General features: G+C 33.9%; 1 protein-coding gene across 1 annotated transcript; it reads right to left on the bottom strand.

The window, feature by feature from the left end:
* Positions 1 to 204: 204 nt before the first annotated feature.
* Positions 205 to 6,086, bottom strand: LOC132697609 (venom serine protease-like). Its single transcript, XM_060663163.1, has 5 exons — positions 5,988 to 6,086; positions 5,045 to 5,171; positions 3,185 to 3,385; positions 2,383 to 2,691; positions 205 to 234 (listed from the first exon to the last, which is right to left on the bottom strand). The coding sequence occupies exons 1-5, from the start codon at positions 6,084 to 6,086 to the stop codon at positions 212 to 214; spliced, it is 759 nt and encodes a 252-aa protein (XP_060519146.1). The 3' UTR covers positions 205 to 211.
* Between the last annotated feature and the right edge of the window lie 9,643 nt (positions 6,087 to 15,729).

The following is a 15,729-nucleotide window of genomic DNA, read 5'->3' as shown; positions in this document are numbered from 1 at the left end:
CAAAGTCATGAGTATATTAAATTTCACAGTATCTTGGGAACTCTACCCGAACATTTTCTTCTACTCGTGGCCTATTGACGATTAAAATCAAAAAAATTTATATATATTTATATATAAATTTATATTGATTCTACGGTGACACAAATATGTTTAACCGAATATTATTATTATATATAAAATAATAATGTTGCACACTTCTGTAAAGGCGTCCCTAGCGGGTACAAAAATTTACACCTGAAAAAGAAAGAAGACGCAGTATAACAATAAAATAACTATGAAAATAAATAAAACTTCTTAATGGCAGTTGATTTGCATTGAAAATACTATTCCTTTGGATTTTCAGCTAGTGGCGCTAAAAGCAACACGTTATTTTTCTAGTTAAATGGGTGTGAATGTCAGGGAAAAAGTTCCATTTCATAACAACGAATTTGATGTGATGGAAGACTACATGTCATTATCTCGGGACGTCTTTGTTACCTCTTTAATATATTGCGTTGCTGTAGAAATATGACGATTTTATGAAAATCGGTATTTAAATGTATCAAAAAAATTGCAAAGATCTCTTGAGACGTGAACCTAGTGATTTTCCCAACATCAATCACTTTACAGGTCTTCCCATCTTGTCTAATTTTTTTTCCAAAAAATATAAACATTTCGCAGTGCTACATTCACAAATGAAATTACTGCAAAGGAATGTCGAAGTTATTGTCAGTTGCCACTGAATTTATTTAAATTATTAAAACTCTTTTCATGTTTGGTGCATCAATGTAAAGAAAACCAATTCGAAAACTTTTTTAAGTAAAAAGGTGTAATTTGTTCAAGTTCTTCGAGAAAAGCTGCATCGTGAAATATAAAGAAAATATTTACTTGTAGATGCACATCTACTGTCTTGTATCGTGTTGACTCTGCCTTGGAAAAAGTCTTAGCTTTGTACCTCATTTTTATCATTCTATTCAACAACTAAAAAGTATTAAGTTAAATGCAGACGACATTATAGTTAGTTTCCAAGTTAAATCTCTCCCGAAAACCTCCCTGCAGAATTTCTCATATTAATAAAAAAAATAGATTTGGGATGTAACAAACAAATTTACGAACAAATATTAGGAACGGATCCGCGATTTCCCATGCATCACAAATATTTTGTGTTACATTTTGAAAAACTAGGCACTGATAAGTTACACATAAAAATAAAATGTGGACGAACTATCTAACCTCCATACATACAAACATCAATTTCAAAATCGAATTCGAAAATAACAACACCCTTCACTTTATAGACGTTTTTATTAATCGAAAACCAGCTTTAACCTTGGGCCATTTCGTCTATAGAAAACCGACTCATACGGATCGATACGTAAAAAACGTAAAAATCATCCATGTTCAATTCAGTTCTTCTCACCAACAATTTCCATTATCAAGATATCAGACGGCCTATTAAAAAATACACTTCAACAAAACCACTACAAAATGCATGCGTTTGCCATTGAAATATTTTAAAAATGTCAGCGATTTCTTGTCCTATAATCTCCCGATCTCTGCGATCGGTTAAAGGTAAAATTTTGCATGAGACAGCATACCGTGAAACTGCGGCAAAGACTTAATCGAAGAAACAGATCTAAAAATATCAAGCAGACTAAAAAATACCAGAGATCACTCAGAATTCGAGAAATAATTACATCAGCGGTTTCTGAACATCGTCACGAAACAGGAAGCCTCGTTTTATGCGACAATACCAAATACTTGCCTCTAACCCTCTCTTTTATTCAAGAAAAAATTGTGAATTTATCGCAATAATCAAACAGCCCAATAATATAAACCGCGGTACAGGTGTCATCCGCGAAGCAATTAAAACTCTCCCTACCATTCGACCAGGCCGGTATTTAAGGTGCGTGCAGAACAATCATCAAATCAGTTTCAGACAATGCTCTAAAGAAGCCACGAGCATCCTGCGGAAGTTTCTTTGAAAAATAATTATTAGCACGAATAAACATCACAAACAAAACAAAATTTTCAAAATAAAGTTTAAAAGTAACTTGCAAATGTACATAAAAATTATAAATTGGCTTGTCCTAGAAATTTTTACAATTTATTCAGGTGCATTGGACAATGAAGGTTTTCTTAATATTCAGACACAAATATATTAATTACATTAATTAATTAACACTTCTCGCAGCTTAAGGTTTTATTATAAATTTATAAGAAACCTTAACTTTTATAATATTTTTTTTTTACTTTTGTAAGAGGTCTAATAACTAACCAAAATGGTTTTATAATATTATAAAGGTTCCCATTTTAATAATAAAGTCAGACTTTAGCTAAGCCTCAATTTTACGAATGAATTAAGTAAGGTTTCCGTATCATACACATCAGCAATTTACATACCAGTTCTGGCAACGATCCAATCCAAATACGAAGTAACCCTGGTGTTAATTGAGGGACTGTCGATATTGCAGTCGAGCCCGTGGGATATGATCCCGATAAGATGCAACCTTTGAGTGCTCGGATCCATCCACAGCAACGGGCCTCCAGAATCACCAGCGCACTCGCGATGTCTCAGAGTAAATGTACATATATGATTGTTGTTGATATTCTCAGTCTGGTCCCGGGCGCACTGCTGGTTTGAAATTACACTGAGTCTTGTCTTCCTTAGCACGTCCGATTGGCTATCGGAAACGTTCAGGCTACCCCATCCTAATACAGTAACAAACGTAAAACGAGATACAAAGTTACTTATTCATAGAGGTACTACAAAATATCCGTATATAACGTGAGCAAAGAAAAACTGAAAATAGAAAACAAAGAAAATAAAACTAAATTCTATGGGATTATTAACCTCAACCGCCTCTTAATATCCCCAAAAACGTTGGTCGAACATGTCAAGTTCTACGTGAAAAGTGACCATACCAATATTAGATTTTTCACGTATTCTGGTTATCAATCCATTTATAAAATATTTTAAATTGATCATGTTCATCTAGGCATTGTTTACTATGCAAGTTATAGTCCATATCTTCTATTTGGCAATTCAAAAATATGTATTTTAAGAAGAAATGATACTAAAATATTTTTCGGAAAATGACTTGGAGAGAAACAACATTTTTAATAATTCCAAAAACAATACTTTTAAAGTCACTTCCAAATTTTTTAGATCTAAACTACAGCGTTTTTGATTGTAGAAACTTACCCAATGCCGTAACAAGTTGACCAACGAAATCGGAGGTTTTGTACCGAAATGGTAAGCATATGGGACCGATATATAAACTAAACACTATTTGGTTTTGAGTTTTAATGATCGCGATGTCATCTATCACCGTATTAATTAGACTGCAGTTGGGGAAGATTTCGTAGGTGTTAACATTATAAATCTTCGAATAAGGGGTGGTTCCTAAAAGGCAAATTATTCTTATAAATATAGGTCGGTCGTTCAATATCCTAATTTTATCTCGCACTTTTTAATATTTGTTTCGCATAATAATAAAAATAAAGGCAACAACAAAAACAATAAGATAATTCAAGATTTAAATATACAGATTAAACATAAATACGGTCGCAAGATATTTGAGAAGGAAAGAAAAGGTTTAATAACAACTTAATGCTGCCATTTAAGCCGCTCCTAACTACGTTGTCATTCAATTTAAAATCATAAAATCAGTACAGATTCGGATTCTGTGCCATAAAAATATCAGGTTTTGCCCGAAATTTGATTCTGAATTCTCGGTAGCTCGTGCTGTAACCTCCAGGCCATTTATCTATCATGTTTGTCAAGAAATTCTCTAAAATCCCAATTATGCAATCATCATTCGTTACCAAAGTGTCACTTTAAAATGTTAGCTTCATTAAACACTGTCGCGGGTCAATTCGAGCGTTTGCATTTCTCTAGATCGCGAACGATCAAATTGTTTTCGGTAGATTTAAAAACTGTTTAAATTTACAATGGTTATAATTGCCGGTGTTCGTAACAATAAGACAAAAAGTAGGTTACTAAATTATTACAATAGGCACATATTTCTTTTCTCAAGACATGCAGAACGACAGGTACTACAATTCTTACACAAAATGTTAATATATCAAAAATGGTATATACCCCCTTTGACATTTCATTTAATTTATAAATGAATAAGTGCATAATTAGACATTTTGGATTAGGGAGTGGAAAAACATGTTTTTTTGACAAATACGATAAATCGCCTTTTTTGCTAATACAGTGCCATTAACCGAGAAACAAAAGAAAAATGAGATGTCAAAGTTGCTCTCCCTCTATCACCGTGTTTATGGAATGAGGGTCTTGTTAGGTGTTTTTTTCATACTTTTTGGGCACTTGGTATAGCTTTAAATAAACGAGGCAATTAATAGTTCTTAAGAAATTGAGCTTTTCATATTTTAAATACAACGTTAAATATTGCAATGGTAATTGTAAACTTGAATTTAGTTTTATTCAAAAAATTTTAACATTTTATTGATTTAAAATTCTGGATATGGATAATAAAATTGACCACATAAAACAGATTTGACTAGTTACTATCCCGAAGCAGATGAAATCCACTTTAGTGTAAGTATCTACGATCCTCGTTATTAACATTAAATTTAATGCAGTTAGCTAGACTTATGATACAGGGTAAATCAAAAATGCATAAGGCCATCCTTATAAAAAAATAAATATGGCGGGAAGAACTATAAACCACGAGGAAAACACAATTTGGAAAAATTGAATTTGTGGTTTTATTTTTTTTAATAAAAAAATTCGGTGGTGTCCATTTGAGAGTCATAGCTCCGTAGGTTGCGCCTATAGAAAAAAAATTTTTTTCGTGCCTTATCTAAATCTCAGAGACTTTCCCGCACACCCGGTATAATTTGGATTCGGGAGTAGAAAGAGTTGAAAGAGAAAAGTAGAATTCGGGAGTAGAGGAGAGGGAGTAGCAACGACGTTTACTTAATGTTTGTCGAATGAAACCCACTAAGCGGATATCGAAGTATCGATCCCTATAGACAAATCGATACTTTGTATTTTGATCGCAATACGCGCGAGATTTTACGTGAAACTGACGATATTGCATTACCTGAAGTGATGTTGTGCTAGCCCCGCAAATTATGATGAAAGGGTTCAGATTTACCAGCCCCGTCATCGAAGGGAACTCGTTGACGCCCGTTTCTTGTCCTCCAAGGATTGTAGCCTAAAAAACGTACGTTTTGCCATGTGAAATATTCGAAATTTCATCGGCATGGCCTACAATAAATTCAATGAAATATAAAACGTTTCTAGAACGGCGGGAAGAAGTGCAATTTAATTTTGCTGCTGGAAAAGCTATTCGGAAGAATGTGAACCAATCAGTAATGGCATTTAAATTTAAACAGCTATATTTCAATCCAAAGAAGATTTTTGCGTAAAAATTGAACAGGTGTTTGGCAGGGTAATTCATTTTATTATTGAAAATAAAACAATCAACCTTAATTACTTTTTCAAAAATAGAAGTGTTTTCTAAAGTTGCAGCTATATATACGTTCTTTTCCTACTTTAGTTTGCAAAATAGAAAGTGCGTTAAATAAGTCTTTAATTTTATTTATAATAGGGTCAATAATTTTTAATTTTGAGAAACTCGAATTTTCGAAATACATCAATACATCTTTATTAAACATTGAAATCTCTCTATAAGCTGATTTTTAAACATTTAGACCTATTTGATTAATTTCCTATTCTAGTTATTTGTCATTTTGACACACTTGTTGGAAGGTTTGGTTAAATTTCTCAAGAAAGATAAGAGCTAAAGAATTAAGGAAGCGGCGTAAACATCTAATCGTTTTGCTGTCAGCTAGAAACAAATAATAGACCGGTATATGCGGGTTACAAATAAAATTTATTGATTTATTGATTATATATTTACGTCTCAGTATAAATTCATGGAGTCAAAAAGACGATGCCTGATTGACATAATTTTTTCAATACCTTCTCTTTTGTTCAGGAAATTTAGAAAATCCGAAAATTCTTCTACTTGAAAATCCATGTATTTGTCCCTGCCGGTGAAACGAGCACCAGTGTTGGAAATTTCAAACAGCATGTTTTCCTTGATCCTAATAACGCCAGTAGACATTTCCTTTTTTTTGCTGAGTTGAGTACACTTTTTGAGTCACGGTTGATTTAGGAGTTTTGGACTATACGCCAAAAATTTATACAGATCGATCCCTTCTTGCGAAGGTGTACCCGTCACTAGACACAGTAGAATTAATACTTTTTGGAATTATCGCTGCGGTAGCTGCTACTATTGAAAGCAATCTTTGCCATTCGCCGAGATAATGGGATACAGCCAACTCCATTCTTCCGACCAAACGTCATTTTTAAAACAAACGTACGCTGTTAATAAAACATTTTGAGCACTTAACTGAGACGATTTAATTTAATGTTCTTATTTTTATAACACTAAATCAAAGCGGACATTTATTTTGTTGAGGCAGGTTTAAATTGTTTTCCTGCTTATTAAATAACCTATGCCACATAACCAGCGAGTCGTATGATATCACGCCCGAAGTTCATCAACGTTGCTTATTTGCTCGCTTTGCGTTAGTCTGTTTTACATATGCCGGTCGACATAAAATTGCAAATTTTGAAAGCATACCTTTTTATTGTTTTTTCATATAGGAATTTGAGCACATAATCAATGAAATAATAATACAGATTTTCGTAAGGCACACAGGTGTAATCTACCGTTCATATGGAAGGTGCACACATATTAACAATCAAAGGTCGGGATACCTGTAGTTGTTCGATCTTCGAAGTAAAAAATCTGTTTTTGCTTGCCCTTTTAGGTGCGCAGTGTGAACCAACCGCGTAATCAATTCGTCGATAAGGTATATCTATATCTAAAAGGTATTTATAAGGTATTTTAATCCGTGGTGAAAACGCTTGAGCCAAGGTACGCAATATACGCTTCGCTCTCTGCGGCTTGTAAATAAGTAAGTAGATTTCCGTCATAAATTGCAATCTCTTTAGCGACGAAACCTACAGCGTCCTTTAGATTAAAACCTTGAATATCTAACGCCACTATCCGCGTGATGACAACCGCCAAAAATGTACTGTTTCGCCGAATATTTTGTGGCAAATTTTTTGAACATATAATTTGCGAATCTTTTTAAAAACCGTTGAATTTGTTTTACTATTTCAGTTAGCGGATTCTAACTAAATACTTCGTCATGTAAAATGAGACAGTAAACCGATGTATCCTTTTGGATATTAGCGCTAGTTTCAAATTCAATTCGCATTACTACAAAACCATTTTGATGAGAACCATCGATGTGTGTAATGGGACATTTTTCTTTGCTACGTGTGAAAATTGCCTCGTTCGATGTTCCGTAATAAGAGTGCCAAAAATTAGCAACCATATCAACTAGAGTCGAATACTTGTTTTTTCTTTTAAAATGGTTCCGAATTTAAAAATACTTTTATATTAGTTAAATTGACGTCATCAAATTTTTTTCTACTTTTCTACTTGACCTTTCCTATTATCGTGGATAATGATTTGCGTCTTTAGTTTATTTTTTGTTTCTACGGACCACGTACGAGTTGTGGTTTCAATAATTTCCCAAGATCCATTATTATCTCTTTATTAGACTCCATGATTTTCGTTAGAGCAAGTTCTTCGGCATTATTTGTCATAAATTTTGGAATTTTCCACCGCGTCTAAATCGTTGCTGGTTCGTATTAAAGCCGGGTAGTGGATATTATGAATCTATCACTGATAAATGCCCGCATTTGTAAGAACTGGACTTTTTTTTGGTTGAATAAATGTAATATATGAAGAAAGCCTTAGTTTTGTATTTTATATAGCTCACCCAGTCAATTCCCCGTTCAGTTAAAAAAAATTCCGCATTCTTTAATTTGATTTTTTTGCTGCAGATTATCACGCATAAAAACGCCTCTGAAATGCTGAATTTTCTCCAAACGAAGAGTGCTTTTGCTTTATTCCTTTGCCAAGTCTTATCCTTTAAGATCTTGTGTGGTTCGTGTCTCCTCGTTAAATCGTTAGACTGAGAATATGCTATATCGTGCTCTTTACAAGCAGCTTCTATGGTATTTATACCAGAATCACCTTTATTTATTCTTTTTTGTAAATGGGTACCCAATTCGCTGAATAGGCGACCACTATTACTATGCAGTTCGATAGTAAGTTTGTTTATAAGTTTATTTACCAATCCTGAACCTTTCGACCCGTTTCGATGTACAATAATCAGAGCGTTAGGAAATAGTGTTTCTAAATATTTAGGTATTATGCTATAAATACTTTTGCAGGTTCCTGTTAATGTCTCAGTCGAAATGTGAGTAAAAAAGCAAGCCTTTTCTTTGCCCGTAAAAAACGACGATGCAAAGAGTTCGAGCTGCGAATTTCAAAAGCACCCCCATCACTTTAGAGGTAATTGCAACAGGGCACTTAAATTCGGGTAAAACCAACGTCATATTTGGTCGACCATCCTGGAATGCAAATAGATTTGAAAACATTGACTTATATTCCAAATCCCCGTAACAGCCAAAATACGAGTATTTGAGAGAACTGCTAAAGCCTTTACAAGAGATAGCATCATCATATAGCATCGACTAAAGTCATGGCTAACCGATGCGAAAAATCGAGAAGTTCTTTTAGAGATTTTTTCAAATTGAAAATGACTACAGATTCGTATTCAGGACTACCTAGAAGTAACTAGACCAATGACCAAAGGTTTTAATGTTTTAAAAAAATAGGTAAACCTTGTAAATAACAAATAGAAATTTTAATTACACAAAGTCCAAAAATATTGTTAAAAAAGACTTTTCTAGAGACATTCATTTTAAAGTATCATCTGAAAACAACAAAGTTAATAAATCTTAGTATTCGAAAGGTATAATGTAATCAAAATTAAAATATAAATTAGCGAATGAACTTAACAGTCGAATGTTCGCTTCTCCATGGCAAACTTTTACAAAGGAAACAGTATGCCGACGTCAATAAATTTTGATATTTCAATATTTCAAACACCGTGCAATGAAACATTGTTAAAATTGGTATAGTTGGAGTATTACTGAATAAGAATTCCTTGCCATAGAGAGTACTTCCTCAGATATTCGAGAGAGATGGAGAAAAGGAGAGAAATCACGGAACTTCGTGCATAAAGTCATACGCCCAATGATATTAGCGGTATGAATTTGTTTTGCGAACGAATTATTCATTTAAAGAAAATATGCAAATATTTATGCTGCTATCGGATTAAATTAATTCTTTATTGATAAAAGGAATATTTTTAAGGAGACTATTTATTACGAAGTGAGTATTTACAAGATTAGTAATAACAACTAAATAATGCGACTTAAATTACGACTTTTCTTAACCTGGCAGCACTGCCGTAGACGCCAGAGCAAATCAGGTGTTTGTCGATGAGGCAAGAAAAAAAAATTGCTTAGAATTTGAAACGTAAGCACGGAAGTACTGGACCGTATTTCACTATAAAACTCTGGTCAAGTGAACATAAATGATTGAAATATAAACACTAATCTACCAGGATAATTGTCCCAAGGAAAAATATGAATTAGCCCTAGAAATTAGTCTGTTGATCAACCGAAATGTAAGCAATATTTAAGGAATTATTTCCCTATATTTTCGTCACCTATTCCTCACGAACAATTAATGGATGGTAACAAATACAACTGGATAGCATTTTTATGTGCTAAATCGTTTCTTCGAAATTTATCAAGATTTTAAAATTATGCTCGGAAGAAATTGTGGAGTTCATTTAAAATAGTCATATTTAAAGATACATGCGTGGGAATTAAGTTTTCTGGTTTATTTGTGGGACCTCGGTAAGATTTAGGCTTTCATTTAACTTCAGGTTGAAAGTTATCAGCGGACGGACGAGTCGGCGGTTCCAGCGGTACAACGTATTCTGTGTTATCTTGCTGATAATAGTTGCTACAATGTGATTTACAGTCTCGGTAATATGATATTGATTTAATTGATTGTATCGATTGATTTCAGAGTTGCACAACTCATCGGCTTCCATATTTTGCAGCTTTTGAGATGTACTTGGCACATGATTGTTTTAAAGATTATTTTGTTTATTAAATTATGGTATGCCACTGTTTTGTGTAGAAACCGACATGGGTGGAGGAAGACTTTTATGTGGCTGGGCCTGAAAACGATTTGCGGTTTACCAAAAGCATAAGAATTTGTCTATAACGTGGCTTACTATTGATTGGACCGGTGGCAAACGGCTGTTGCTGTTGCCTAAAATTATTTCGGTTATGCCTATTTTTGACAGGGTACCAAGTTACTTACGTCTAATTGTTGTTTCCAAAGGTTCTTTTAAACCTGATAAAAATGTTTTCAGAGCAAATGGGTTATGGAGTTAACGTTTTATTTGTTTTGCTTCACTCCTCGTTTCATGTGTATCAATAATATAATATATAATATACCCAGATTTAAAATTTGTCATGCTTATAGGAATTGCTACCAGGTTGAATAGTTTCTAAATTTAAAGGAAAACAATTTTTCTGACATGAGCTTACATTAACCGATAGCAAATGTTTCAAGATTATCAATTAATTTTTGGAAATGCTGCCTGGAGGGCGCCAATTGGTTAGGGAGGGTTAGAGACCGTTGCCTTTTTAAAAAATATATTTAAATTTACAAGATGTTCGTTACAATAATATATCTTAACTCATTCTTCGAATAATGAAAAATAGAGTTTTTATATTATAATTAAAAAATAGATAGAAAAAATAAGTTGTGTTGCTAACGTAATATTAATTCTAGAAATAACTCGAATCTTAGTTTTCACTCATCCCAATGAAGGTATGAATTCATTCTATTGGCCAATTCATGTAATACAATCTTGATGAATCCTGGCGAAATTTTCTGGTATTTTTTTGAAATTATCCTCTCTAAATATTGAACATCTTGACACGGCCCTCGCTGACAAATGGTTCATTAAAGTAGGGTGGTAAGTTCATCTGAACTATCAGGCCAAAAAAGATAAATCGCAAGCCGCTAAGTTTTGTATGGTCGGTACCCACAGTTCCTTTGAACTGTCCTTGATAGCGGTCATGGTACAGTGGAACTGTCCACCGGGAGAGGTAAGCGTGGAAAACAGTCCTGAAAGAAAACGCCAATCAACAATAATAGCCTAGTGTTTGATCGAACCACTTTAATTTTTATATAAAAATTAAAATAGATAAATTTAATTTATCTATTTTAATTTTTGCCTGTACAGTTCCATAGGAAAAATGCGAACTATTGAACGGCATCTTAAAGCCCCATTTAAATAAAAAAATACAAAATAAAGCATCGGGTTAACTATATTTTGTATAAAAAACCCTGCAAAATTCACTCCGAGAGAGTGATTATATATATATATATATATATATATATATATATATATATATATATATATATATATATATATATATATATATATATATATATATATATATATATATATATATATATATATATATATATATATATATATATATATATATATATATATATATATATATATATATTCACGTATTGATTCACGGATGGAAAAATGTGATGACACTATATTCCGGTTTATCGTCCGTTCGCTCGTTGAACTCCGATTGGAATCCTGCAGTTCGAAATACTGGGAGGTTATCGGCGGTGCGTGCGGTATTTATACTCTGCGCCGGAGATGGTAACGGTGCTGCTGGTGCGTGGGGGAGGTGGCTCCGCCCCCTGAATTGTCGCGTTGTTAATTTCGTCCGATCGTAGTTGCGATGTCCCCGTTGGCTGCTGCGCATCGCTCTGCTGTTTGATTATCGTTCTCCACGTGTTGGATAAATGCAGAGCGTCGTCTCTCGAAAAGAAAGCAATAGAGAAGGCAAATCTGAAGCCAAAACTATGGACAAGATACGTTGATGACGTATTTGTTGTATGGCCTTTTGGCAAGGAGGAGCTTTTGAAATTCCTAGATCATCTGAATTCCATTCACCCAAGGATTCAATTTACAATAGAACTTGAAGAGGATAACAGTCTGCCTTTTTTAGATGTGCACATCACAAGGACCGAAGACGGACACTTGGAACACACTGTCTATAGAACACACTAATAGATATCTGAACGCTAAATCTCATCACCACCCATCACAGATACAGGCAGTGGCAAATACATTAATTGCTCGGTCCTTCAGGCTCACAAACTAGAGGAACAGAGATAAAGAATTGAAGAAAATTAGTACCTGTCTTCGACAAAACGGATACCAAAGGCGCACCATCAGCAAGGCGATCAGTAAACAACAACAGCCACAGCAGAGAGTGCAGGACGAGACCCAACGAAGATCGATCGCTGTCCTGCCATACATCAAGGGGGTTACTGACAAAATCGGCCGAATATTACGGAAACACGACATATCAACGGCATACAAACCTGACCAGACCATCGGGGCAATACTAAGAAACCCAAAACAAAAAAATACTCTGGAAAACCAAGGAGTATACAGTGTAGCATGCGTATCGTGCAGCCTGACGTATGTGGGACAGACCAACAGAAGGAATTCAGCCAGGCTCGAGGAACATCGTTTAGCCATAAGAAACAAACAAACAACATCTGCTTTGTTTCAGCACCAACATCAGACAGGCCATAAAATTGATTTCGGCACTTGCAAACAAATAGTTAATATTCCTGATTTTAGGACTAGGATTATACGAGAGGCCATCGAAATAGAAAAGTCCGGACACCTCAATACGAGAGACGACGCTCTGCATTTATCCAACACGTGGAGAACGATAATCAAACAGCAGAGCGATGCGCAGCAGCCAACGGGGACATTGCAACTACGATCGGGCGAAATTAACAACGCGACAATTCAGGGGGCGGAGCCACCTCCCCCCACGCACAAGCAGCACCGTTACCATCTCCGGCGCAGAGTATAAATACCGTACGCACCGCCGATAACCTCCCAGTGTTTCGAAGTGTTTTCGGAGCGCGAGCATTGAAGATGCCAAGTGAGATTTTGGCGAAACGTCTGCAGGATTCCAGTCGGATGCAGGATTTGCAGGATTCCAGTCGGATGCAGGATTCCAGTCGGAGTTCAACGAGCGAACGGATGATATCCCGGAATATAGTGTCATCCATCACATTTTTCCATCCGTGAATCAATACGTGAGAATATATATATATATATATATATATATATATATATATATATATATATATATATATATATATATATTGATATAAATATATTGATATATATATATTGATACTTGTTAAGTTGGGACTTCCGCTACGTGAAGCGGGCGGCCTGACATCCACTATTTACGGGAAGTATATTATAAAACTTTCGATGTATATCTGATGAGGGGGGCTTAAATATATCGTTTCGCATAAGAGGGGTAAATATTTTTCTTTTCAAAATTATTGCACATCAGACACTCATTCTGACTTCTGCCATATACGACTCCGCGATGATGCCAAGTTTCTCAGATATACAAGAAGTGACAAGATATGTTTTACTGTTATATTGTATATTAAGGAAGTCACAATGAGTAAAGAGATTCAGCTGTATATAGAATTCGCTCGATACTGCAAACGTGGTTCACCCAAAACTAAATCCGTTGCACGTTTGCACGTCACGAATGGCTCCGAGTGCGTTTAAATTTAATTTGCTGGCGGTCACTTTGTGACGTGCCGCGGATTTAGTTTTGGAGGAGCTACATATTTTTTAAAAAGATGTCAACTTTTGCTAAGATTTTATAAGAATACAACAGAACAGTAATAATTCTGACTGAGTTTGCAATGAATTTTAGAAATCAAATAGTCACAAAACTTTTTTAATATTTTTTGAGTATTATTTTGGTTTATTTAAATTTATATTACCTAAAACTAAATAAAAAGGATGAGTATATTTAAAACACTTTTTTATTGGTCGAGGTATTAGTTACGCACACGAATAATCGCTTGCCTTGAAAGCTCATTTTTATTTTATCGTTTACCTTGGTGTAACTATTTGGAATCTGTTACTTTTTCAAAAACCCCTTTTTAATATTTGGCAAATCTTCGTCAGCAATGACGAAAATTTGCCAAAATATTAAAACGGAAATAAATGGCATAATTTAAATTTAAAAATTTGAAAATTAAGGATTACAAAACGCATATTCCAAATAATTTATATTTTTTAACAAGTCTTCTTGGCTCCAGCGAAACATGTAATGTCAGGAAAGAAACGGAAATACTTAATATTTGTCAAGATGATGAGTTTAAATTAAAAAAGAATATACCCCTAAACTTATTGGTTTGGGACTCTTAACCTATTAGGAGACTAAGTCAAAAAAACTGGTTGAAACCAGCCACGCTTGTTGTCACACAGTATCTTACACACAAATTTCAATAAATGAAACTATACCTGAAAACTTTAAACTTTTGCCATATAATGTAAAATTTAATGAAAAATTTCACATGTACTGATAACCGAAGCAATATTACAAGAGTATACATCAGTTCTAAACACCTGTCAATATAAAAAATGGTATGCAGACATTCAATTTTCTGTGAAATAAGATTTTTTAATTTAGACATTTAGATAAGCGAGACAAAAATGATCCCTGACCAACACGAAGGTTTTTTTTTAGATTAGTTTTTTACTTCTACTTAATTTTAGTTGTTATTAAGGATATAATTTTAATTTTTATTCTAGCTTCTATGTACACTTATGTACTATTGGTTTAATATGCAATGTTGCAGTGTCAAAAATAACAAGAGTATCATCCCTATCAAAAAATTCGACTATGAGGGCAAATACGTATCACATTCGCTACGAAAGATGGTATACAAACAAAAACGATCTTAAGCGGCAGCCGCAACCGCAAGTCTTTTTTTACCTGACCGTTTTTGCAAATTTGACCCTTTCTCTCTGCTTCGCTGGCAGCCGTGATGTCCACGACAGGGCTTCATTATTTTACTAATTAAAAATAAACGATCCATCCGATTGTAGTTTTTGAAAAAGTAGCTGATTCGTTGATCTTCAATGCATATGATTTATAAAAAGCATTTTTTTGATAAACCAAATGGTTTTCAATTTACAGCGAGGTAAACGATAACATAAAAATGAGTTTTCAGAACAAGCGTGTATTCGTTAAAGATATAAAAGCATTATGCGGTGTGTTTTTAAAATGAAAAAAAAAAAAGATTTCTAATAAAAATATTGAAAAGCGGTTTTGTCAGTTTAATGGCTGTATGTTGTAGATAACAACAACATAATATTTTTTTGTCATTTTTATTATAAAATTCACTCCCACCACCCCCTGCACCATACGATTTTTGTACGACCAGTTGGTTTTGTATTCTTAGGGACAGTGTAAAATTGCTACACATTTATGTTTTTAAAATAGGAAAATAATCACTCAGACCAGCCTGTAGAACTCCAGAGTTTTTGATTAAAGTTACATCAAAAACACAAATGTAATCGAGCCATTTTAATGAAGTTTTTGTAGTTCTTGTAATTTTTGTAAGGTATTTAATAATATACAGAGGGTTCAAATGAATTTTTTAGGGGTGGAACTATTATAAAATAATTTTTTAAAAATGTATCTGGATTGTTAGGCCTTTAAAATTTCTTAAACAGCAAATACCCCTTAGCCTATGAATTCATTATAAGAGGCAAAAATATATATAAAAACAATTTCAGTTTGAAATGTTTGTTTGCGTTTTGTTTACGTTGACGCAATCAAATGAATATTAATATTTTTGATCGCAT

The sequence above is a fragment of the Cylas formicarius genome, unplaced genomic scaffold (genome assembly GCF_029955315.1).
Source record: "Cylas formicarius isolate icCylForm1 unplaced genomic scaffold, icCylForm1.1 PGA_scaffold_25__1_contigs__length_1324815, whole genome shotgun sequence".
Lineage (NCBI taxonomy): Eukaryota > Metazoa > Arthropoda > Insecta > Coleoptera > Brentidae > Cylas > Cylas formicarius.
Note: the sequence above shows the minus strand (reverse complement) of the source record. Positions and strands in the feature narration are given on the sequence as shown.